At 44.6% G+C, this 26,828-nt stretch overlaps 1 protein-coding gene across 4 annotated transcripts; it reads left to right on the plus strand.

Annotated features, from left to right (window-relative positions):
• Positions 1-3,532: 3,532 nt before the first annotated feature.
• ZBTB21 (zinc finger and BTB domain containing 21) lies at positions 3,533-23,472 on the plus strand. Of its 4 annotated transcripts, XM_036351400.1 has the most exons (3): positions 4,032-6,007; positions 16,079-17,676; positions 18,274-23,472. In XM_036351400.1, the coding sequence occupies exons 2-3, from the start codon at positions 16,092-16,094 to the stop codon at positions 19,266-19,268; spliced, it is 2,580 nt and encodes an 859-aa protein (XP_036207293.1). In that variant the 5' UTR covers positions 4,032-6,007; positions 16,079-16,091; the 3' UTR covers positions 19,269-23,472. The 4 variants fall into 4 exon arrangements, with proteins under 4 accessions (XP_036207291.1, XP_036207290.1, XP_036207293.1 ...); XM_036351398.1 differs by lacking the exon at positions 4,032-6,007 and adding an exon at positions 3,533-4,025 and having other exon boundaries at positions 16,079-23,472; XM_036351397.1 differs by lacking the exon at positions 4,032-6,007 and adding an exon at positions 3,533-3,925 and having other exon boundaries at positions 16,079-23,472.
• Positions 23,473-26,828: the final 3,356 nt, after the last annotated feature.

The raw sequence follows: 26,828 nt of genomic DNA on the forward strand, positions 1-26,828 counted from the left end.
AGCAGATTGACTGCTGGGAAGGGAAGGAGCAAAACCAAAGCAAGAACTTAGTGGAGGGGCTACAGTGATTGGCCAGAGACCATGGAGGCCAAGAACAGCAGGAGGGCTAGTGAGGACAGATTTAAGGGGCCATTATTTAAGAGATAGGTTGATAGGACTTAGTGATAGCTGGATACAGAAGTTGAGAGAGGTCTCTAAAATAACCATCAAGTTCCTGGCTTCGGTAATGAGGTAGGTGGCAGCCCCATTCAGTAGGACAGAGACTGGGAAAGAAGAACAGGTAAAGGAAAGAGAGAATGCAGACAGGAAGTGTAGCTGTGGGTTTGCTCAGTGAGCAGTGTGGGTTATCCAGATGGGGCTAACAAGAAGCTGGCTATATAAATGTTGGGACCTGTGTATAAATATACACATATGATGGTAGCAATCCTGTTCGGATGCATCCGTGTATGGAAAATATACTCATAAAAACATGTGGCGTTCCTAACATAGGTCAGGCAGAGTGCTGGGCTCAGAGCAAGCGAGAGGGATGAGAAGGTACTGGCAGGCTGGGAGGACAAGACAGTGATTTTGAGTTTCGGCCTCGTATTTTTACTATATGACAACCCTGCTCACACCCAGCGTCCAGACATTTAGCAAGGACCTGAGCTTAGGATTCCCACCCCAATTTCCCACGTTACAAACACCACTTAGAGTTGAGCCCATAAGTGAGTGACCTCCACTCTTAGCACCTTATAAGTAACTAAAGGCCCGGTGCATGAATTCATGCACCAGTGGGGTTCCTCGGCCTGGCTGGCGATTGGGCCAATAGGGCCATCTCACCCAGTTCTGATCTGGGTGATCAGGGCGGCCAGGGGGAGTGATCTCGGGAGGTTGGCCAGCTGTGGGAAGTTGGCTGTGGGAGCACACAGACTACCAGGGTCAGCTCCTGTATTGAGCACTGTGCATCATAGTGACCGGTCGTTCTGTCGTTCGGTCACTTAGGCTTTTACATATATAGATAGGCACATACCCTCCATAGGGGTAACTGAGAGCCATCAAAAACTTAAGCTAAGGAATGGCATACCTTTTACTTTAAAAAAAAAACCACTAACTGCAATATGAGGGTAGATTACAAAAGAAAGACCTAGAGCAGTGATGACGAACCTTTTGAGCTCGGCGTGTCAGCATTTTGAAAAACCCTAACTTAACTCTGTTGCTGTGTCACATATAGAAATTTTTTTATATTTGCAACCATAGTAAAACAAAGATTTATATTTTTGATATTTATTGTATATATTTAAATGCCATTTAACAAAGAAAAATCAACCCCAAAAAATGAGTTCACGTGTCATCTCTGACACGTGTGTCATAGGTTCACCATCACTGACCTGTAGGCTGGGGAGTAGTTAGGAAGTTGTTGGGGTGGAAAGTGGTTATGTTATCAAAGAAACATTCAGGAGGTTGATGGACCAGACTTGGTGATAGGGGGAACACTGGAGAAAAAGAGGAGCAAAGATGGTGTCCAAGTCCCCTAGCTCAGCTGGCTGGGCTAATGTCCCAGGGATGGCTGCGACTGCACCGGGTGAGTGTAACAAGAGGGCCACGTCAGAACCTGGGGAAACCCAAAGTATGAATGAGGCTGGACACAGGCAGAGGGGCCAACACAGAAGGCCAAGAACCAGGGTCAGAGAAGAGGGAGAAAAATCCAGAGGAATGAGGCGTCACTAAGCAAGTAGATTTGAAAAATGAATCTGTACAGAGACTCACAAGTCAAAGAGGCCGACTGAAAGAGTGACAAGTTTCTGCCGGATTTAGCAGTCAAGTGCCTTGTAGTAAAATGATGAGGGCAAAAGCCCAGTCACAGGGCTTAAAGCGGAGACGCCACTGTGTATGTTCCCGAGGCAGCTAGAGATATAAGTTCAGAGAGATTGCTTTTGGCACATGGTTACAGTACTCGGTGAACAGGAAAACCTAGCTAATAGCTCAGGCTTTGCTGCATAGCTTTGTATTGATCTTCTTGGGCTAAACATGTGCGCTCGCCCAGCCTAAACACAGGGGACCCTAAAACCCCAGGCCCTTTAAAAGACTTACAATCACTGCTGCGTCCTATCTTAAGTCAAAGCCCGTTTTGAAAGTTTTAAATACTTGTAGGTGCTGAAGCCGGTTTGGCTCAGTGGATAGAGCGTCGGCCTGTGGACTGAAAGGTCCCAGGTTCAATTCCGGTCAAGGGCATGTACCTCAGTTACGGGCACATCCCCAGTAGGAGGTGTGCAGGAGGCAGCTGATCGATGTTTCTAACTCTCTATCTCTTTCCCTTCCTCTCTGTAAAAAATCAATAAAATATATTTAAAAAAATAAAAATAAAAAATAAATAAATACTTGTAGGAGAAAAATTTTAGGTCCAAGCTTCTTCCTTTGAGACTAAGAGTACTCTTAAAATTAGTGAAACTCTAACAACTGATAATAGAGCTGGTAATTTTGAAACAATTTTTTAGTTTTTATTAGCCTAATGCAAAATTATTTCTTACACATACTCCTCAAACATTTTATAAATTAGCTGGGGTCATGTGCATAAATTCAACTTGAAAGAAATTAAAATTTTATTTGAAAATTACCATTTGAAGTATATCAAACAATATGATGTTCTATTTAGCTTGCCTAGCAGACTCTTTCTTTAGAATTAGTGTTTACAGTTTGGCATTTGTTACATTAACTTTCTGGCTTTTGACTAAAAGCGAAGTGAGTTCTCTGGCCCCGGCTCAGTTGGTTAGAGCATCATCCTGATACTCCAAGGCTGTGGGTTCAATCTCCCGTCAGGGCACAGGCAAGAATCAAGCAATGAATGCATAAGTGAACAAATCAATGTTTCTCTCTCTCTAAAATCTGTATTTTTTTTTTAAAAAAACCCTTTTTTTAAAAAAGGTGAAGTGCGTTTTCTAATTAATGGGCTTGTAATATTCCTGCAGGAAAACTAAGCCCAAGAAACATGAAATTAAAATTAATATTAGAGAAAGTAAGTGAACTGCCCATTTAGCTGGATGCTGCTGACAGTGGAGGTCTTGTCGGTGAGCAGCAGTGGACAAGCAGAGGCCATCAGGCACGTGATCGGAGCAAGCACCCCGACCTGTGCCAGCAGGGCGACTCTGGGGCCCGTTCACGCCAATCCACTCTCAGGTGGTCCTTCGTGATCAGACCCTCTGGTGGGAGACGCTAGCTCTCAAGGTCAGCAGGTTCATACGCGGCGCACTTCCACGCAAGCTTCCTGCGGGGGCGACCCGATGAGAGCCCCTACGAGCCAGGCATCGCCGGCGCCTGTGCCCACGACCGCAGTGACGCCCACCCAGGGCCCCAGCCGGCTCCTGCGCCCGCGCCTCCATTGGCAAAGCGACCTCCGAGGGGCGTGCGGAGGCGCCGCCACACGCGCTGGGCCGGGGGCGGGGCGGACGTCCGCTGCCAGCCTCCGCGGTGCGCGCGTCGCTCCGGCGCGGGGACTCACCGGGCCCACCCGCGCCGCGTCCCGAGATGCGCGCCCCTCCCGCCGCCGCCACCCCTCGCGGCCGCCAGGAGTCTGCCTCGGGCTGGGCGAGAGCTCGGAGCGGGAGGAAGGCGGGCGCCGGGCGGACGCTAGCGGCGGTAGGAGGCGGACGCGGGCGGCCCCGGTAGAAGCCGGGCGCGGGAGGACGCGGGTGGCGCTGGCTGTCCTCCCGTCGGCCCGACGCTGCCCCGCCCCCGGCGCCGCGCACCTCCCTCGCTCCGCCCCCGAGCGCCCGGCGGCCAATCACAGCACCGCGCACGTGACGAGCGCTGCCTGCGATGACCTCATCCCTGGTGTGGGATGACGTCAAATTCAAGATGGATGGAATCACAGCGGCAGCGGCGGCTGCGGCGCGCGCGAGCCGAGTGTGAGCGGAAAGGGACCCGGCGTCTGCCTCCGGGCTGAAGACCGGTGAGTAACTGTCACGCCCCTCGCCCTAGGAGAACTGCGGGGCCCTGTGGAAGGCCACAGCCTCCCCGCAAAACGCGGCCTTTCCTGACGTAACTCTGAGGTGATTTCTCTCCTGTTTTTTCTCTCCTGTGGGTTGCGGGCTTTGGGCGCTTCTGCGCGTGCGCCGGCTCCGGTCCCTCACCGAGCATGCCCTGGGCTCCCACGTAGCCTATTGTGCCTTCACACTGCGCATGCTCCTTTCCCGCACTTGGCCTCGCCCTCGCCACTGCGCATGCTCGGTCCCTCACTGGGCTTCCCTCGCCCGGCCAGGTGGCCCTGGGGGCGGACGCGCCGGGCCTCTGAGCCAGCTGCTGCGCCGAACGGTTGGGTCGCCTTCCCGTCAAGGGCGCGTGCTCCCGTCCGGCGCAGTTGTGGCGGCGGCCACTGGCCGGTGTTTGCTGAGGGGCGCGCGAGCGTGCGCGGAAGCTGGAGGGTCAGTGGGACCCCGCACCTGCCACGGCCTACGCCCCCTCCCGCCGTCCCCTCGGGCCCCGCCGGCCTAACCGACCTGTAACCCAGGTCGACTTTGCTTTGCGCGCCCTGCCTCCTGGCCGGGCCTCCGCCAAACGCCTGGACCCCGGAGCGCACTCCTTTCCCCCCAGGCCCCGGGGAAGACCTGTTCCTCTGCCTCCACCGCCCGCCGCGGAGCACAGCCCCCTCCGCTGGCCACCGGCGTTGCTGCTCGGCTTGGGAAAACCCCGGTGTGAAGTCGGCGGCCTGCGGTGGGGAAGGGGGGAGGGGAGGGGTTCAGACCGGCGGCTCCGGAGACCCCGGCCCAGAGACTTACGTGGGCCCTAGTCCCCGTCATCTTGTGATGGGTGCTCCTACCGCCCGGATTACTTACGGGGAACATACTCTGTAGCTCACTACATAAGATCGTGCCTTTGACTGCAGGAGAGCCCCTCCGTCCTAGCCCTTACCCGGTGACTGTGCACGCCAGCCGCGGGGCTGTGGGCCTGGGGCAGAGGGCGGCGGGGGAGGGGGCTTCTGCAGCAGCACGCTTGGAGGCGGGGTGTTTTTAGGCAGGTTTTGCAGCAGGGTTGCCTGACAGTGGGCGACGGGGCAAATGCTCATCAGACTCCGCACAGTGTAGCAGCCAGGGGTTTTCCGTGCCAGAGCCAGCACTAGCATCGGAGGGCATCCGTGTATTACAGCATAGTCCAGCGATTGTTCATCATGATGACCCTGAGTCATCAGTAAGGAGCCCGCATTGTGCTCTGCTTACCTCGTTTAAGGGGACAGGAACATGGGTTAATCCATTTTAGGAAGATTTCTCCTTGACAGTTATTTTTTAAAACGTTTCCCTCCGTCCTTGGAGCAAATTCCTCATTCATCTGGAATGACTAATCGTCCTCTGCATTTAAATTGAAGCATCCCTAACTATTGATGATAAAAAGAAAGCAGAAACTTGGGGCTTTGGTTTACTTCAAAGTAACTTTAATTCATTTCTTTTAACACTATTTATTGAATATATATAGTATGCTTCATTCTGTGGAAATAAAAGTTGGAAAAGTTATAACCCCCGCCCTCGAGGAAGTTACAGTGTTTATGCAGGGGGATTAGGTGTGTAACACAAAAGGGGCTGAGTTCCTGAGGGAATCTCCGGGGGAAGAGGTTTTTGAAGGGGCAAGTTTAGATGTCCCCAAAGCCAGTGGGGATGGGAGAGCAGATCTCGGGCTGCTTATGCAGGAGGCCTGACAGGTCCTGGGGACTCGCTAGAAAGGAAAGAGAAGAGGTTTCTGGTTTAGGAGAACTGGTGGTTGTCAGCACACCAAACTAAATAGGAAATAGGTGAAGACAAGCAGGTATGGGGATAGGGGCGAGAAGGTGTGGCTCATATCTGCAGTCCTGGACATGGGGGTTTCCTGCGATGGAAGTCTTCATTGGGCACCTGAGAGGCTGGAGTTCCACGGAGAAGTCCAAGCAGAGATAACGGATTTCAGAGTCATTGCTCAGTGGTAAATGAAAGCCACAGGAACTCATACACACGGCAAAGAAAGCTGCCACGAGCTGAGCTCTATAGCAGATGCTGGAGCAATAAAGGTGAGCAAGTCCAGGTCTTGAGCCTTTAGTGTGATAATTTCTCTCTCTCCCCATTAGATACCTGCGAGGCGTTGTGCTAATCATTAGGGATAACAGGCGGAACCCTTTTAGGGACTCCCATGAAGGGTATCACTCGAAGTAGTTGTATTATTGCAGAGAGAGGATAAGTATTATGGTAGTTCAGATGACTAAGCTACTGGATAGGGGCAAATTACTAAAGCTGTACAGGAACAGTGCATTTGAGCTGGATCTTTCTGTGGAAGTTGGCTGAGTAAAGAAATGGTAAGAAACCAGGTGTGCAAGTTTGTAGGGTGGATGGTAAGAAATGTCCAATAAGCCAATAAGGGTGGAGAAATTAATTGCAACCAGAGTATGAAGAGTCCTGTATGTCAGTCCAGCATTTGGACTTTATCTAGGAAATAATAGGAAAATCAATATAAGGGACCAGCTTTATGATAGGAAATAAAAAAGCATAATTTCCACTCCTGCACTTAATTGGAATGTCAGAGTACTGAAAAAAATCAATACTTATTGTTGTGCAAGATACAATGTTGAGCATTGTGAAGAGTGTCAAAAGACATTAAGTAGATTCTCAGTCCTCAAAAGCTGACAGTTCAGCTGGGGAGACACAGATGACTAACAGTGTAAGGCACTGAATAAACACTGCATCAATGATGCCACTGTGTGTAATGCAGGAGTTGAAAGGTGTTTGCTCATTACAGACTGAAGTAGTCAGGGAAGGTGTGTTAATTCATTTTCTAGGGCTTCCATGACAAAGTACCACTCACTGATAGCTTAAACAACAGAAACTTATTTTCTCACAGTTCTGGAGCCTGCAAGTCCAAAATTAAGGTATAGGCAGGGTTGATTTCTCCTGAGGCCTCTCTTTGGTGCGTAGATGGCCATCTTCTCTCTGTCTTCATATCGTTGAACCTCTGTGTTTGTGTCCTCTTGTTATAAGTCAGCTTAGAGTAGGGCCCAAAGACCTTTTTAACTTAATTACCCCTTTAAAGATCTTATCTGTAAATACACTTAAATTCTGAGGTACTGGGGGTTAGAACTTCAGCATATGGGGGGGTGGGGGGGGACTGGTCACACAATCCAGCCCATGACAGAAGGCTTCATTGGAACTTGAGCTGAGCTTTGAAAGATAATGTTGAGCTGAGTAGAGACCTGGGGAGGGGGCTCCATGAGGTATAGAACATTACGGAGTGGGTGATAGAAGAAGCAGGACGTGCAGGTTGTGTCTCAGAGATGAAGTGTCTGAAGCAGGAAGTTAACACCAGGATAACTAAGGGGGGGGGGCGGGGCGGGGGCAGGGTTCTAAAAACTAGTTTGAAACCAAATTTGCAGAACCTTGGAGCACACGTTTTTAAAATCTTGCCTTTTAGCCTAATGGAGAACCATTGTTTTTATTATTTTGTTTTTAAACAAAGTCGAGTCTGGCTCTTTTCACTTAGGTCTTACGTCTCAGCTCAAATATCACATTAAGGCATTTCCTTGCCCTCCTCTCCAAACCGCTAGTTACTCTACTCAGTCAAAGCACCCTATTTCTTTCCGTTATAACACAGCACAGTCTGAACTCTTCTTTTTTGTTTCCTTGTTTATCATGTGATTTACCTCACTAGAAAGTAGGAGCCTTGTCTGTTTTGTACACCCCTGTATTTCCGGTATGTCTCACCACCTAATAGGAGCTCAGTTAGAGTGAATTAATAGTGCTGATACTTAATGTGTTCAATCAATGAACGATCAAAGCTTTGTTTTGGAAAGCTCAGTCCAGCCGCAGTTTATCCATGCATTTGGAAGGGGAGACAGGAAGAATGAATAGCACATGAAATGCGTTGTTAGCATCATCTAATAACAAGAACAGGAAAAGATTGATTGGGTTGAATAGAAAAGGGAATTTATTATAAAGATACAGGGTTGCTCTTGAGGTTTAAGGAAAAGCTAAAGAATTGGACGGAAAGAGAAAAACCATGGTATGTAACTGCAGGAATCTGTGTAGCCAGGCCCTGGCAGGCTGCACTCCCAGACCACTGCTGAATAAATCAGCTTCCACTTACTGCCTTTGTCGTCGTCTCAGGCCAGGTTCCAGAGAGAACGTTTCTAATCAGCTTGGCTTTGGTTATGTACTTACTCCTGAGCAAGGGAGAATAGGCATCAGACTGTACTTAGGGGGACGAGGGTAGTTCTTCCAAAGCCAAATCAAGGGGCTTCCTGCAGCAGGAGGAGAGTGGCTGCTAAGCTGCCAAGACCAGAGAGTCTCCACTCACCCTGAACTGAGTTACAGCAGAGCCGTTCAGCTGGAGGTGCAGAGAACACACCTTTAATCAAAATTACACCTTCTCAAGAGACTGAAAATGTGGTGAGAGGCGATCCAAGGGAGTGAGTGACATTGCTCTCTTGAAGGATCAGATAAGCAAGGCTGGCGTTGAAATCAGAGGAACTTCAAATAATGTCTGGATGTCTATATTGTCCCAGAGTGAGTGTCAAATGTAGGTGCGTTGTTTCTCTGTGTGTGTGCTTTTTGTTACATGCATTTCTTTTTTTCCAGTGTCATTTTTAGGACTATATTAGCAGTCCCCAACATTCCAAAGGCTTCTGTGCTCAGAGTTCAAGTCTAGGTTAATATATAAAGAGACATTTCTCTATAAATCTGGTAGTAAGGGTTTTGTGTGCTAGTCTTGGAGCCAATTTGATGTATAATGTACCTTAGCTCTAATGCCAGCCTGAGTTTTAGTCTCCAGAACTTGAAAGTTGGGTTATTTTGGTCCCTTCCCATCTTCCTTTCTGAGTGCCTTACTCAGCTCCAAGTGTCTTTTCATCTAAGTGGTTACGTGCTTCCCTTTTTCTGTTTCAATTCCCCAGAAAGCTGTGTATTCCAAAAGAGCCTGCCTTCCACCCATCCCCTTAAAAATCTTAACTCCTTGCAACTCCTCTACATTTGATATAAAGAGGAAATTATTTGCATTGAAATAAATTATATTAAAATATGAATTCCCCGCTCCTCTGAGCATTTAGTATCTGAGGAATTTGAGGTGCTGATATGAATTAATTTTTTGGAATCCAGTTTTGAAGGGCTTTGGGCCAGGGCAAGCCTTCGGGAGTTTTGAAGCCCTGGTAGGATCAAATGAGTGTTTCTGAAAAGTACCTGTAGTAGAAAACCTGTATTAATAATCAAGTGAGTGTTACTACTAGTCAAGTGAGCTGTGAGTCCCAAACCTTCCTGATGTCCCCCTGTTCACTCATCCACCCTCCCACCCCTGGCCCAATTAACTGCTTCCTGAAATCAGCATTATTATACACTTCTTGTGTCCTTCATCATGCATGTCCTGCGACAGGAATGTGTGCTACTGGGCAGCAGGCAGCCGGCCAGCTCATTCATCTGCCGTCACCAGCACCTCTTGTGATACGTGACATGTAGCAGGCCCACATAAACATTCAGGAAAGGAAGGAAATAAAATGTGTGCTTGCCATATCGGAAACACTATATATACTAGGAACTTTCAAACATACTGTGTCTTTCGTTCATCGTGAAAATCCTTTGTGGTGGGTAGTGTTAGCCCCGCTCATCAGGTTAAGAAAACCACTAGTACTGGACTCAGAAAGGTCGAGTGATCTTTACAAGGTTACATATCTAGTAGGTGGCAATGCCAGGATTTCAGGCAAGTACACAGATTTGAAAGTCTTCCCATGACTTGTTAACCATAAAGATTCTCTCATTTGGAAATTTCAGGAAACAGCATGAAATAGAAAGTTCAGGCAGAGTTTGGGAAGATACTTGTGTACGGGACCCAGTGGTAAGCAAGCCAGCCCTGTATCAGAATCTGGTTTTCCCGGGGGATTTCCTCCAAGCCTTTTCTGCCACTCATAAAGGGGACTTTTCTTCCCATCTCACCCACTTTTCTTTTAAGAGGGCAGAGGTTTTTCCACCATGGCTGGTAGCAGGAGCTCTTGCACTGATGAGTAAGGTAGAAATGAGCAAAGGGAAAGGTACAGGACGTGGGTACAGTGGCAATGTGTGTACATAGAGCTTTTAAACTTACGATGCACTGTCTTCTGTAAGTCAGAGGCTGATTATTCATAATTAAAACATGCGTGAGAAACGGAGTGTGATAAGCCGGCAGATTTATTGGAGAGAAGGTGCATCCAGTAACAAAGCTGGCCTCGTCTGACAGAAGAGCAGAAAAGGCAGTGGGTTTTGAGAATCCAGCCTGCACACCCACCAACCACACAGGGTTTTGCTGGATTATTTCATGACATTTCACAGTGTGGGTTTCTCCCCCCTTTTGCCTGCATCTTTAGCATAGCATTTTATATTTTTAGTTGTTAAGTTCCATTAAAACACAGAAGTTCAGAATGTTACTTGTTTGCAGCTCTACCAGGAAAGGAGCCATTGTTTTTCAGTTTTAGTAATTGAATTGAAGGTAAAAGCAAAGGCCTCAACCTGCGAGGGGTCTGCCCTGCCCTGTGCTCTCTGTCCTGTTGCTGCAGGCATCGGAGTGTTGGGCTACTGGAAAGGTGGAAGAGGTCACACTCCTCTTACAGTCCTTGAGTGTAGCCCCCAGGGCCCTCAGGCCTCTATCCTCTTTCCAGCCTCATCGCCTGCCTTCCCTACTCACCTGCCCTCCCCTATGTGTGTCCTTCCTTTGCTCCAGCCCGCCACTGTGTCTTGTCCCTATTATGTTGGACATACTGCTCCTGTCCTTGAAGTGCCCTTCACCCTTCCTTCCTGACTCCTCCCATGTTATTTATTTATTTTTTTTGATGGTTAATCCTCACCTGAGAATATTTTTTTCCATTGATTTTTAGAGGGAGGGAGGAAAGGGATAAGGCAGGAAAGAGAGAGAGAATCATTAATGTGAGACATATGGATTGGTTACCTCCCCCACACGCCCCAACTGGGACCAGGGAACAAACCTGCAACCAAGGTACATGCCTTTGACCAGAAATTAAACCTGAGACCCTTCAGTGCGTGGGCCAACGCTTTAACCATTGGGAATACCGGCCAGGGCTCCTCCCATGTTCTTAACACCTGATTGTTCATGAGGCCTCTTACCTTGCATGCCTTCTCTGACTTTCCTCTCACCTGGATCAGTGCCATCACCTATATTGTCTCTACTCTGTGTACCTGTCTGGTGCTTAGCATATTGGAGTATGATGACAGATTGACTTGTTCTGTTCCCACGCAAGATTTCAGGTGCCCATAAGGCAGGTCCATGCTTGTCAGATAGATATCTACCACGTCTAGCTGGTTCTGGCACATACTAGACGGATGCCCAGTAATGAGAAGCATGTAACATGATGACTAAGAGTACAGGCTCTGGGGCCAGACTCCAGACCCACTACTAACTGACTGGGTGACCTTGGGTACATTACTTGACCTCTCCGTTTCCTAATTTGTAAAACAGGGATGATGACAGTGCCTAGCTTAGGTGTTTATGTGAGAGTTAAAAGAGGAAACTAGTGACAGGTGATGTATGAATTAAGAGTGTGGCCTCTGAAGCTGAGTCCTGCTCTGCTGCTTACTAGTAAGTCTCTGACCTTGAGCATGTACCTTATCCCTCTGTGCCTGCGTTTCCTCATCTATAAAATGGGGGTGGTGATAATAATAGTACCTATAGTGTAGGGTATTATTATTACCTATAGTATAGGGTACTGCCTTTGCTGTAAATATTGAGTTAACGAATGAAAAATGTTTACAGTAATGTGTGGCAGTAAATGTTCAATTAGTGCTTGAGTGAATAGATTGTAAAATACTATAGAGTTGTTTATCAAGCATATCAGGAATTTGGATATACTTAGCCAGTTCTTGGGCAAACAATCTCATCGATAACTCTAAATGGAGGTTACACTCAAATAGATTTTAGTCCCCAAATAATTTTCAGGGACAATGACTATGTCTTTTACAACTCAACTCTGAGTGATTTATTGTTCCCTAATTACCAGATGTTTTTATTCAAAGACTAGAGGCCCGATGCATGAAATTCCTGCAAGAGTACGCCTTCCTTCCCCCGGCTGCCAGCACCAGCTTCCCTCCGGTACCCAGGACTGGGCTTCCCTCGCAGCCCCAGCTTCGTCCGGTCCAATTAGCATATTATGCTTTTATTATAGATTATAGAAGCCTGTGGTTCAAGGGATTGGAAGTACTTACTTAGAACAAAAACAGGGATGATAATTTGAAGAAAGCAAAAGAAGGAAACTTCTGAACAATGAAAAGTGAGAAAATGTTGACTTTTAGCATATAGGAATAGGGTGCAGATGCTATGTGGAATAGCATTTGCTTCATGTTCAAGGACAAAATCTCATTCGGTTTAGTCTTCACACAGTTCTTCAGTCTATACCTATAGTTTCAAGTTTCCATTGCGTCTTGTTATGTGTCCCCCCGAAAAAAGCAGACCCTGGACAAGGATTCAGATGTGGAAGTTTATTTGAGAAGTGATCCCAGGAAGCACAAGAAAGATTATAGGGAAAGTGAAGCAGGAAAGGGTGCCAGTAAAAGGTACATTAATAAATAGATTTCTGCTAACATTTAATATATCAAAACTGAATTCTTGAAAAAAATCTGAACCAATTTTTCTATCAAATTTCGTCTCGAGTACGGGCATCCTTCCAGTTGTCCTGGAAGAATTCTTGGAGACATCCTTAACTGCTCACCTTCTTATCCTCTACAGTCAATCCACTAGAACTCCTAATGACTGCCTTTATCTCCCCTGCTACCACGTTGGCCCAGGCACCATAGTGTCTCACATGGATCATTGCAGTGGACTCCTAGCTGGTCCAGGCTGCCATCATGTCTCACTTGCATCATTGGAGCAGCATTCTAGTTGGCCTTCCAGCTTCCACTCTTTCCCTACTTTCCATGGTCCATTCTCAACAATGTAGCCAGAGCGATCCTTTTAAACATAATTCCCTGCTCAGAATCTTCCTATGGCTGCCCAATAAAAAGTGTAGTTCTTCCATGCGTCCACCCAGCCCTGCACAGCCTCTTCTCATGCTTCTCTGATGTCATCCTCCATGCCTCCCTCGGCTCTCACCTCCATCCCTGCTGTTATCTTGACGCTCCCCTCTGCTTGTAATGCTCTTCCTCAGTGACCATCCTCATGGCTCATCCTTGCCACCTTCAGGCCTTCTCAAATGCCATTTTGTTGAATGAGTGAGTAAGTGGTAACAATTACTGCTTTCTCATTTAATTCTCACAGTAGCATTGTTGAGGTTCAGAGGTTGATTAGCCTAGAGCACTTTCTTTCACACTGTCTTGACTCTGGCCCACAGGAAGGAGTATATTATACATCCCAACCCAGTACTTACTCACATGTTTGGATGTGTGTACATAGAAGCAAGACAGAAGTTCCACAAGACCTTAGTTAGCCTTACTACATTTGAGACATTCTGACATTTTTCACTTTGCTCTAGTTATTTTATTACTAGTTTTATACCACTAAATTGATTTTAAGAAACACCTTTGAAAAATACTTGTCCAAGCTTTTGATTCTTAATCTGTTGTTTTTCCCCTGTGGCAACATCTGAACCAGCTTTCTCAAAAATCATTAGCACTACAAACTGTTCAGTACTCAGCTAAGTTGCTAAGTGTGGTATTATAAGCTTATCTCTTTCTATGCTGACCTTTGTAAAAGATGACGGGTTTCTTTGCACATAAATAGATGTGTGATTATAAAGACAGTACAGTGGGGCTAAGGGAGAAATTAAGATGGCTAACAGAACAGGAAAGGAAGGAAAAATACCTTTATCAAGCAATCACAAATACAAGCACTAAAATTTACCACTGATATGAAATGATGGCAGTCAGAAATGAACCGAAAATCAGACAAGTGCGACCGAGGTGAGTGATTGTGGACAGGCCACAGGCTTTGTCCCAGAAGCAAAGCCATGCGTCTGAGTTGGTTAAATTGAGTCAGCACCGGAACAGGGAGTCAGAGTAATATTAAGGACATGGTATAGGATGCTTGGTCGCTCCAGGTTGGTGACTTACCAGACTCTTCTTGTGGGCTCTTCTGAAGAGCCCAGATCTGGTTGACCTGCAAAGGCTTGTCCTTTGAAGCCAGGGGACAACCTGCACATGTGCTGGGTGTGGAGTTTGGTACATCCACAGCTTGCCCTCTAGAGAATGATAAAACTGTCACAAGTAGTCTTAATTACTTTGAATCCATTTTAATATTAAAAATAAATATCATAAGTCTTTTAACACGTTTTAACAGTCAGTCACCGGTGACTGACGCTATACTTTCCGTCAGGAAGACAAAACGGGTTGGGCGCTTAATGTGTTAAAGAAAGATGGCATTATAAAATCGAACCAAAGAGATGTGTTACAGTAACATTATCTCTTTATGAAATGGCTTTCTTTGTCCAGAACATGGGTGGGTTTCAAGTGAGCCCCTTTTTTGATATTGAGTTAAATGCCTATTAATCCTGCGATTTCTGAAAATTAATTGCACATCATTTGTCTAGTCCTTACTGTGTATGAGATGTTAGCTCACCTAATCACTACAACAACCTTAAAGGAGGGCATGGTCCATGCTCCCATTTCAGAGGAGGCACCTGATAATCAGGCTAATCGACAGCAAGGGAGGAGCCAGCTTTCGAACCCCAGCTTCTTGGGCAGAGCCTGCACCCAACCACTAGGTTGTCTCACCTTTAGATTTGAGAAGAATGTCAGGGAAATCCCAATTCAATCCCTTAATTTTGAATTAGTAATAATTTAGTTTAGACTTAGGTCAAAGTTTCCTTTATGCTATTATTGACTATGTGATTTTGGTAAGAAAATAATATTCAGGAGATTACAAGGTGTTTATCATACATAAGAAAACAAATTATTTTATTCTTTACCATTTCTAACCTTTGTTAAATAGTAATTAGGATACAGTAGTCATTAGCAGGTGATTTTTCACTTTCCAAATTTATGCCTATTTTTAACAGTCTGGTAAGACCTCTACTTTGCAACTCATTGTTAAATCGCATTGCTAATGAATATATCCAGTAGTGGGGGGGCGGAAGAAACTTTCCTCTACTCTGTAGATCAGGGGTCCTCAAACTTTAAACGGGGGGCCAGTTCACTGTCCCTCAGACCGTTGGAGGTCCGGACTATAGTTTAAAAAAAAACTATGAACAAATTCCTATGCACACAGCGGCGGCAAAAACACCCGGTGGGCCAGATAAATGTTTTCGGCGGGCCACATGTGGCCCACAGGCCGTAGTTTGAGGACCCCTGCTAGATTTTCTGGGCTGGTCTAATCAGATCCACCTGAGACAGATTAACATGAGCAAATAACCAAATGTAATTACGTATGGGAACCCTGCATACATGAGAGGTCCAGAGACAGACTGGGGAAATGAGGTCTATGTGATATTCTGAACTAAGGATGATGTAAGGCACCAGGGGGCTTCAGAGGAGAGGAGGTTCATTGTAGGATGATAAGAAGAGCAGATGTACAGTAATTAGTAGTTTGTCCTGCCATATAGAGAAGTCAGAAAGGTTATCCTAATTCAATTCTTCTAGGTTGTTCGGAAGGCAACGTTTCTCTTGGGGTATCTGTTGCCATTAACTCAAAATAATCCACATACCTCAGAGACACAACTTGGGTGACTCGTTCTGAACCCCGACACAGTGATAAAAGGATTCCTTTCAGAATTATAGATGTCAGGCATTTCAGTACATCATAACTACTTCTCTGAACTAATAAGAATAGAACCAAACAGGAGATGGATAAGGACCCTAAATAATAAACTATTATTTTTAAATATCTCTTCCTTCCATACTTGCCATGGTCTAACAACTTTTTTGATGGGTGAAAATGCCTGTGTTACAGTCTGTAGTTTCTAAAATCCCTCAATTTTAATAATTGATGATCTACTTATGCCATGAGACCTGTTTCTTCATATTTTGCATGTTATTTAAATAAGATTGTTTATACAAAGACTTTTGTGTGCCTATAATCTGCTAAATATTGGCACCTCTGAAAAGACAGTTAATGGTCCCTGCCTTTGCAGAGCATTTCACCTGATGGAGAACTTTTCACTGCATTGTTTATAATTTTATACTTTGTCTTTCAGATAAACCCAAGCAATGGAGGGATTACAGCATTACATCAACCCAGCACATGCCATTTCTCTCCTGAGCGCACTCAATGAGGAACGCCTCAAAGGACAGTTGTGTGATGTGCTTCTGATTGTTGGAGACCAGAAATTTCGAGCTCACAAAAATGTCTTGGCTGCTAGCAGTGAATATTTTCATAGTTTATTCACAAATAAGGAGAATGAGTTGCAAACTGTATTCCAGCTTGACTTTTGTGAACCAGATGCTTTTGATAACGTCTTGAACTACATTTATTCCTCGTCTTTGTTTGTCGAGAAAGGCAGCCTTGCTGCTGTGCAAGAACTAGGCTACAGCCTCGGGATTTCCTTTCTGACTAACATCGTTTCTAAAACACCTCAAGCACCCTTTCCAGTGTGTCCCAACAGAAAAAGAATATTCGTGGAACATGATGAAAACAGTTCTCAAAAGAGAAGTGTCATTGTCTGTCAAAGCAGGAACGAGGCACAAGGGAAAACGGTTAGTCAAAGTCCGTCCGATATAAGCCATACTTCCCAGCCCTCCCCAAACATTGCAGTCAAGGCCAATGCCAGTAAGCCACAGGTTTCCAAACCAGCCGAACCACTTCACGATTTGTCATTGACTGAAAAGAGTTGGCCAAAAGATGGTTCTGTGGGATACACAAAGTCTCTTGAGTGTTCTGGCTCTTTGGATGATACTAACAGAAGCAGCCTGGGGAAAAGGAATGCAGTCCTGTCTTCCGCACCTCTGCAAGACAGAGAGGCAGTGGATGACAAACCAGGTGGAAGCAGTCAGCTGCCCAAAGGAAAAGCTATAGAGCTGGCCCTGAAAAGGCCCCGGCCACCTGTTCTGTCTCTTCGAAGCTCATCAGAGACTCCCTATCTATTGAAAGAAACTAACAGAGGAAATGGCCCGGGCGAGGACAGAAACTTGTTGTACTACTCAAAGTTGGGCTTGGTGATCCCGTCCAGTGGGTCTGCTTCTGCAAACCAAAGCATTGACAGAAGTGGCCCGCTTGTTAAGAGTCTCCTGCGACGGTCACTGTCGATGGACAGTCAGGTTCCTGTCTACTCACCCTCAATAGATTTGAAATCTTCCCAGGGGTCGTCTGCAGTGCAAAGCGATGCACCAGGGAATGTGTTTTGTGCTTTATCTCAAAAGTCATCTTTAAAAGAGGGTAGTGAAAAACCAACCCCAGAAGATGGGACTCCAGCTGCACAGCCACACCGCCTCCGGTCCTTCAGTGCTTCTCAGTCCACAGAGAGGGAGGGTGCACCCCCTGTTGCTGAGGTTCGAATCAAGACAGAGCCCCGCAGCCCATCGGCGGATCCCTCCGACATCATTCGGGTCACTGTGGGAGATGCCGCCTCGGCAGCATCCAGCTCGAGAGACCTTTCTCTGAAAACAGAAGACAACCAAAAAGACATGAGCAGACTCCCAGCAAAAAGGAGGTTCCAGGCGGATCGAAGACTGCCCTTGAAGAAGTTAAAGGTGGACGAGCACGGCTCTCTGGTGTCAGAAGATAATCTCGAGGAAGGCTCAAGCCCCACACTCAAAGCAGATTTTCCAGATTCTGACTTGAGCAAAGATGAATTTGGTGAGTTGGAGGGAACAAGACCAAACAAAAAATTTAAATGCAAACATTGCCTTAAGATCTTTAGATCAACAGCAGGTCTTCACCGGCACATTAACATGTACCACAACCCAGAAAAGCCCTACGCTTGCGACATCTGTCACAAGCGGTTTCACACAAACTTCAAGGTGTGGACCCACTGTCAGACCCAGCACGGCATAGTGAAGAACCCGTCACCAGCCTCTAGTTCACATGCCGTTCTGGATGAAAAGTTCCAAAGAAAGCTGATTGACATAGTGAGAGAGAGAGAGATTAAGAAGGCCCTGATCATTAAGTTGAGGCGCAGCAAGCCCGGTTTTCAGGGGCAGAGTAGTTCCCCAGCTCAAGTCATCAAGAGGAACTTGAGGTCGCGAGCCAAAGGCGTGTACATTTGTACTTACTGTGGAAAGGCCTATCGCTTTCTCTCTCAGTTCAAACAGCACATAAAGATGCACCCCGGAGAGAAGCCTCTTGGAGGACACAAGGTCGCTAAGCCGAAAGCTCTCGCTCTTGATGGTCCGGTAGCGAGCAAGGAGGTTTTCCAGTGCCGCCTCTGTAACGCTAAGCTCTCTTCTCTCCTAGAGCAAGGCAGCCACGAGCGACTGTGCCGGAACGCCACCGTGTGCCCCTACTGCAGCCTTAGGTTCTTTTCGCCCGAGCTCAAGCACGAGCACGAGAGCAAGTGTGAGTACAAGAAGCTGACGTGCCTCGAGTGCATGCGCACCTTCAAGTCCTCCTTCAGCATCTGGCGGCACCAAGTCGAAGTCCACAATCAGAACACCATGGCTCCAGCCGAAAACTTCTCCTTACCCATCCAGGACCACAACGGTGAAGTCACCGGCTCCTCCAAGCCCCAGGCCCAGCCCGAGCCTCAGAAAGCAAACCACGTGGTCACACCAAAAGATGACAATGCATTCAGTGACTGTTCAGAGCAAGTCAACTTCGATTCGGAAGATTCCTCCTGTCTTCCCGAAGACCTTAGCCTTTCGAAGCAACTGAAGATCCAAGTCAAAGAGGAGCCTGTGGAGGAAGCGGAGGAAGTGGCGCCTGAGGCCAGCACAGCTCCGAAAGAAGCAGCTTCCAGCAAGGACCCGGGCCTGTGGCCCTGTGAGAAATGTGGCAAGACGTTCACCTCGCACAAGCAACTGGAGCGGCACCAGGAGCTCTTGTGTTCCGTGAAACCATTCATCTGTCACGTTTGCAACAAAGCTTTTCGCACCAATTTCCGGCTCTGGAGTCACTTCCAATCCCATATGTCTCAGGCTACAGAGGACTCAGCGCATAAAGAATCTGAAGTATGCCCTGTTCCCACAAACTCTCCATCACCACCACCTCTGCCCCCACCACCGCCGCTGCCCAAGATCCAGCCCCTGGAGCCTGACAGTCCAACGGGTCTGCCTGAAAATGCAGCTCCAGCCACGGATAAACTGTTTGTGCCCCAAGAATCAGACACACTTTTTTACCATGCCCCACCCCTTTCAGCGATCACATTCAAACGCCAGTTTATGTGTAAACTTTGCCATAGGACATTCAAGACCGCCTTTAGTCTTTGGAGTCATGAACAAACCCATAATTAAAAGACCTCCCCTTTTTCCCTATAACGAAATGGGAGCAGTCTCCAGATTTCAGCCTAAGTTGTGAAATGTGTCATATAAAACAAAAATATTTTTTACAAAAAAATAATAAAGGTTGGAAATTGTTATTCTTGAGTATAAGTTGGAGGTAAACTGACATTAATTAATAATGTCTACTCAACTTAGGAAAACACTTAAAAAATACTGTGCTTCTGGACCTTACAGTCACAGGACAACTTGACTTCATTAATGTTGAAATTGATTGGTCTTGGTTGTTTGCATGGTTCCTCATTCCACAGTGTCAGTATAATCTTTAATTTGAGGTGGTTTTGTTTTCTTACTGATTTGCAGCTAGTGAAATACTATTAAAGGATTTCTGCTTTTAATTATATCAGACACATAAGTTCTAGTTAAATCTCAGCCATGTTCTTAAGTCCAAAACTTATCTGGAAGAAGTGGAGTAGTTTGCAGTGTTGATTTAGGTCTTTAGAATACTCTAGCAATAAAAAAGTGATAAACCTCAACTTTAAGAAGTTATCCTGACACTTGATAAAAATATTTGGCATTTTGTGGTCATGTAGAATTTTTCATATGAAAATTGTGAGAAATTTAAATCAGCAATAGTAATACTTAGGTTTTTATAAAATAAAAACTTTCTCTTGGGTCACTTAGTGTAGTTATTGCTGGAAGACTTGGGAGATGAAAATATTAAGATTTCTGGAAGGCCCCTAAGGTCAGTTTACAAAGGTTTCAGTGGGGACACGTGTTGTGATCAGATGGCTGCTGTGCTGTGTCCACATCACAGTGCAAGTTCAGTCCAGCACTGGAAGGACTTAGATGTTTGGTTTCCTCTGGCTTATGCTGCCACAAGTTGAAAATCTGAGTGTATTTGGGACAAAAATAACGTGGCACTAATTTTGAAATTAATATTAGTATAACAAAAAGGTCAGGACCTATATTTACATAGAGTCAGCCCAGGGGCTCTGAATCCTGAATTACCATTCACTTCCAGAGACGTGAAGCAAAGGGAGAAACAGCACACTGCAGTCTCCACATACTTTTCAAAAATGATATTGACAGTATACAGTTTCCTACCTCTTTGTCTTGTGATAAGTTCTGTTAGAATTGGTTGGAGTTTATCGTGGTAAAGTGTTCACGTGGTTCTGCTTCAAGTCACTGCTTAGCATTTCCTAAACGGCTGTTTAAGTACTATCAAGGGTCCAAAATTAGTTTTTGTGGTTGTTTTTTTTTAACTTCTTTTGGCCCATAAGGTTTGAGCTTTTTTGGTTTCTTATAGGTGTTATCCAAAGTTCTAGGGGCTGTTTCAAAAGGTACAATTTTTATTTTACTTGGGTGGTCAGATATATAAAAGTAGAAAAATTGGGGAATCTACAAAATCCTTTTAAGGTAGTGATGTGGATTAAGACCACCAAGTTTATTAATTTTTTTTACAAGCTATTCTTTCAAAAAAGAAAAATTACTACTGTGACTAAGAAATAGTATGCTGAGTACTTAAATTTGTGCTGTAGCAGAAAAGAACTGTCCTTATCAACCTCATTACCCACATTCCAGACCAAAGGTAGGAAGGACAGTCTCTTTATTTGAAACACAAACATTTTTATAAAATACTAATTGACTTTGTACATTATGTAAATTACATATGAAATTTTGCGTTTTATTTTTTCACTAGAGGCCCGGTGCACGAAATTTGTGCACTTGAGGGGGGCTCCCTCAGGCCAGCCTGCACCCTCTTGCAGTCCAGGAGCCCTCAGGGGATGTCCAGATGACAGCTTAGGCCCGCTCCCCGTGAGCCTGGCTTCTTGCTGAACAGCACTCCCCCTGTGAGAGTGCACAGTCTTTCCTCTGTTAGGTCAATTTGCATATTATCCTTTTATTATATAGGATTTGAAAACTCAAAAGTCCCAAAATATTTGAGTGGTTACTTCCTGTTTCTGTTCTTAAATTTGATGGTGAAAGGAAAATAAAATTAAGTTACAATTAATGATTATTACAATCTTTATATTTTCTTACGTCTGCATTTTAGAGACAAAACTAAAGCATATAATTTAATGTCAAACATTAGGATGAATGATTGTCCATTGAGTTCATTCCCTGTATGATGTGGTATTTCTTACTCTGAACACCTTGGGATCTATCCCTTTAGTAGAAGACAGTTTCCCTCAGAGTAATCATTACTTATGGCTGTTTGAGTATCTAATAAATCCACAACACACAGTATCTTGGCATTGTAAATTCAGTATCCTAGGACTTGAACCTTTATGCCACTTTTTTGAGGTTTTTTAAATAAAGTTGACCAGTAAGATATTTTTGATCTAAATATAGGCGCTGCGAATCTGTTAGATTTTAAGAATTGCCAGTGGTTTGTCTTGTTAGTTCACATTTTTGTCTAGGCAAGGAACGTAAAACTTCAAATAAAATTTTGAACCAAAAACATTTATAATGCAGTTCTGGTTTTTCTATTACTTTTTATACTGTATCTTAAAAGCATTAGGCGGAAAGAGTTTATTTTGGTGGTCAAAAAATAAAATATGCTTCCACTCGTGTAACTATTTTAAGCGTTAAGAAGTAAAATAATGAAAGACAAGTTTATTGCTTTATTCAGTAAACAGGTTTTTAAAGAATATCTCAGTAGTCAAATACTCGGTGTAAGACGACTTGGTCTTTCATTGTTGCAACTCTTTAGCTAGCAAATATATTCTTGAAAAAAGATTTTTCTGATTGTAATTAGTTTTGGAAGTGTAGAAAGTTCATTATTCCTTGTAAGTATTCAGGATGTCTGCTTTTTTATGCAGTTGTGGAAAGAATGTAAGATGTTTTAATATATTCTTTGTTAATCTGAGAACTTGTTATTGAATCATTTTCTTCATGTTGGGGAAGGAGGGAGGAACATCATAAAACACGTTTTTATTAAGGTAAGCAATGGAGGTAACATTAGTGCACATTTTTATAGTAATATTTCAAGAATAATAGAATATTTACCTTTAAAACTGGTTATGGTTTGTATGTATTTATAATTTTATCAAAATATTCAGCTAATGATTCAACAGTGATGTCATGTGCATTTGTGGGGAGATTAAGTGGTTCTTGGTTTTCTGATCTGGAACAAGTCGTAACAACCTTCTCTTTAAAAATATGCCCCAGCACTTAATTGGTTATACTCTAATCCACACACAGCGCCCCCTGGTGCTGAGAACAGACACAGACAAGAATAAAACATGGCCTTCCCTGGAGGTAAGGGGTGTTTCATCCACAGGCCAACTGGCCACGGTGAGGGGGAGACAGGATTAACTCATCTAAAGTTGGCCTTGTTCCCTCTAAGTGTGTGTGTGTTCCATAATCTGAAACTGTGGGAAGTGAAATTATTTGCCTTTTCTTAACTACAAAAAATAATTAGATGTCATTCATAACATCTCTTTATAAATTGCACTAATTAATATTGGAACATTATATCAATTTCTGATGTATCAGTGTTTTGCAGTAATTGTGAAAAGCATTGATTTAAATAATGCTAACACATTCTTTAATAAGTTCTTTAACACTGGCCTTTTTAAGTTTTAAAGATGGGTTTTTCCCTTGTGGCTTTAGCACTTTAAGAAGTTTGATGTTTGTCTAATTTTTGCCATGTTTGTTCAGTGCTACTCTGGCTACGGCATTTCCACGCAACTAGGAAGAAACCGAACCGTCAGCGTTTAGATCTGGAGGAGAAAAATGAGTTAATGTAAGGCTTTTCAAAAATTCCTTATAGAGGCAGTCATTTGTGAACCAAAGTATTCTGCTGTAAATCTGTAAAATAATTGAATTCAGTGCTCTTTGGTCATTTGTTAGTGCTATCCAGATTTTCCTGTTACATACTTGGTTAATATTGATTTTCCAAAAGTGATCATTTCTTATTGACATTAATCCAAGACTGTTCAAAACTTTTATTAAATATATGCTTATTGTTGAAAGAAAAACAAATGTGGTTTTGTAATTGTGTATTTTGTTGTTATATCCTTAGCAGAATAATTCATTGTTTGATTTTATTTAGGAATAAGCTTTTTTGGACTGAAAATTCATAGTCAAATAGGATTTCTGTGGAATGTTAATCCATTGCTTATTCGTATCCAATTCTGTTGTCTGTTTACTTTGCTTAAATCTTGACTAAGAATGATGGGAGTCAATAAATTTGTACTGTATTTTGTTTGGAGTCTCAGTCTCATTGGTATGTTTTAGACTTTGATGCTAATGATCGATAGCATTTAAATGTATGAAAGTGAAGATAAAACCCATCTAATTGGCTAATATGAATAACCACCTGCAAGTTGTAAGAGATTTAATTTTCCCCATTAGTTGCAAGTTACTTGTAGAATTGATTGCACTAAAGCTTCACTAATTTGGGCACCAGAAATATAACTAAAACCATATAAGCAGTAATCTGCCTGGGCACCTTTTTCTTTACTGTTCAAATTAGTATTTTTACAAAATGTAGCGGTAAAGGCATAAAAAAGTTCATATCAAGTGATAAACTGTTTCTTAATTTTATAAGGCTTTCATGTTGTAGCATCCTTTTTCCTTCTAAGGTGGCTCTTCCATTACATGGGCATATATTAACTTCATTATGGTATACTAGAGGCCTGGTGCATGGATTTGTGCACCAGTGGGGTCCCTTGGCCTGGCCTGCGCCCTCTGGTAATCCGGAACCCCTTGCAGTGGTTCTCAATCTTCCTAATGCCGTGACCCTTTAATACAGTTCCTCATGTTGTGGTGACCCCCAACCATAAAATTATTTTCATTGCTACTTCATAACTATAATTTTGCTACTGTTAGGAATCATAATGTAAATATCTGATATGCAGGATGTATTTTCATCGTTTGCAACCCACAGGTTGAGAACCGCTGCTGAGGGGATGTCAGACTGCTGGTTTTGGCCCGATCCCCACAGGCCAGGCCAAGGGACTCCACTGGTGCACGAATCTGTGCACTGGGCCTCTAGTATGCATATAAGATCTTTGGTTAATCTCTTCCCACCCTCCCCCCTCCTCTCTTCCCTCTGAGATTCATCAGTCTGTTCCATGTTTCCATGCCTATGCATTGAGCGTCTGCCTCCTGATGGTCAGTGTGCATCATAGCTACCGGTTGATGGCCAGTGGCTGTGGAAATAGGGAAGGAGAGACCAGATGGTCCTTACCGATTTGCTCCACCCAGGTTTGCACTTGCCTCTTCTGATGGTTTTGGTTTCCTTGCCTGATACCCTAAACTAGCCTTTCTGGGGAGCGACTGGCTAAAAGTTTCTTGAACACAGTTCACCAGGAATAAATGGCAAACTCTTTATTTGAATCTCCTTTAGCCCTCTTATTCCATTTCCACCAAATAGATTTGTCTTAAAATTTTACATCTGCCCCTTCTTAGTAAATTACAAGCTTTTCCAAGTTTGAGATTGTTGCATTCCTGTCACATCCTCCTGGGTCTTGGGCCCACACGCAAGGCAATGTCCAGCGGGTGATATTTTCACCTAGCCAGAGAGGCTAAGTCTTGGCTCTGTTAATGTCAGCTCTTATGAACTATGGAGTTGAGTGGAAGGTATTCTTTGTACAAGGCTTATGTCTGGAGAAAAATGTCCCCCTGTTGTCATAGAAGCACTTTGAAAATAAAGCATGGTGCAGCCCTACTTGCATGGATTCAGGTGTCATGCTCAGCCATGGGCCCCCATCCTTGGCAGTGGGGTCCTTTGGTTGGGTGGCTGACCTCATGGTAGTGCGAACCTGCATTTTGCCCAGCTGAGTGTCTTAGCCTGGCGGCATCATTTCTTCTAGGAGTTATTTCCCAACCCCTACTCGCCCGTTCCCCACTCCAGGCTAAAGTAGTGCCCCTATGTGTTCCCAGAAAGCCCTGGGATAGCCCAGTCACTCTGTGGCTTCCATTTTGCCAACCTGTGGTCTATCCAACAAGAACGGGACTGGCCCGTGGGCAGGGACTGTTGGTCAGCTTTGTGTTTCCATGGCTGGGCCTAGTAAGTGTTTGATAAATAAATGCAGCAAAGAACTCTTGTCAGAGGCGAGAGACAACCAGCCCATTTATTTTCCACTACTATCAGAAGGAAACTTGCTGAATACCTGCATATAACCTGGTACTCTCCAGATTTTCCTTCAGCTACTCAGTGAGAGACCCAGAGAGTGTTTTAGTTTGTATATGGTTCCCAGTAAACTCGAGGAGGAATGGAATGTTCAGGTGGCTGGTCTTAGATGGCGAGTCCTTTGGATTGTAAATGCCATGCGCTTGTTTTGGGTGTGTACGTGCCGTGTGAGTGTCGCTGGCACTACTGAGGTGCCCATGATGTCACCCCCAGTGTGGCAAGTTGTCTAGATAAACTCATCAGTAAACGTAAGAATAGTAATAGCTAATGACTAGTTATTACTAGTATCGTAGTAACAGCTAACAGTGTTCACTACCTGGGAAGCATTGTGCACATGTGTGTTCCATGTGTGTAAAGTAGTGACAGGCTGGTTTTCCTCCCATATTCTTACTTTTCCTCTCTTCCCACACTTCCCCATTTTCAGCCCTGTAATCTCTCGTCCCCTCAATCTGGAAAATTCCTCAGTCGTTTTTTGACTTTCATGGCCTCGGTAATTTTGAAGATTATGGACCAGTCACCTTATGAGCATCCCTTAATTGGAGTTTGTCTGCTGTTTCCACATGATTGGACCAACGTTATGCATTTTTGTACCAGAACATCACAGAGGCTGTATTTTTGTACTTCAACCTATGGGTGGCATACTACACCTGGTTGTCCCTTATTGATCATTCCACTAAGATCATTTCTGCCAGATTTCTCCACGAGGCTTTTCGCCCTTTTTAATATTTTGTGGGGAGGTATTTTTGAGACTATCCATTCCTCATCTTCATTTTACCCACGAATTTTAGCATCTGTTAATGTTTCTTGACTGGATTATTTTTATAGTCGTTGCCAAATGGAGATTTTCTCATACCTCCATGCTTTCTTTATTGTGGACTCTAACTGCAAAAAAAAATATATATATATATTAATTTATTCACCTATTTGAGTGTTGTGGATTCATGAATTCATAACCCATTCTGTGGGTTATAATCAGTTGCCATCATTTTTAAAGTTTTTATTCTTAAACTAGAGGCCCGGTGCACAAAATTCATGCACTTGCAGGAGGGAGGTATCTCAGGCAGGCCTGTGCCCTCTCCCAGTCCAGGAGCCCACAGGGAGCGGGCCTAAGCTGTCAGTCGGACATCCTTAGCGCTGCTGCGGAGGCGGGAGAGGCTCCCACCACCGGCACTGTGCTTGCCAGCCATGAGCCCTGCTTCTGGTTGAGAGCACTGACCACCAGGGAGCAGCTCCTGCGTTGAGTGTCTGCCCCCTGGTGGTCAGTGCGCATCATAGCAGCTGGTCATTTCACCATTTGGTTGATTTGCGTATTAGCCTTTTATTATATAGAATTGTCCTCGATTTAGCCAGTGAGAACTGACTTCTCTGACTTTTGACATGCCCTCCCCCCCACACCCCCCGCTTTTTTTAACCTGGTATTTCTTTATTTT

Source organism: Myotis myotis, unplaced genomic scaffold, assembly GCF_014108235.1.
Source record: "Myotis myotis isolate mMyoMyo1 unplaced genomic scaffold, mMyoMyo1.p scaffold_m19_p_2, whole genome shotgun sequence".
NCBI lineage: Eukaryota > Metazoa > Chordata > Mammalia > Chiroptera > Vespertilionidae > Myotis > Myotis myotis.

Excerpts from the sequence above, each read along its gene's own strand:
- ZBTB21 (XM_036351398.1), top strand. The coding sequence starts at position 16,092 with ATGGAGGGATTACAGCATTACATCAACCCAGCACATGCCATTTCTCTC.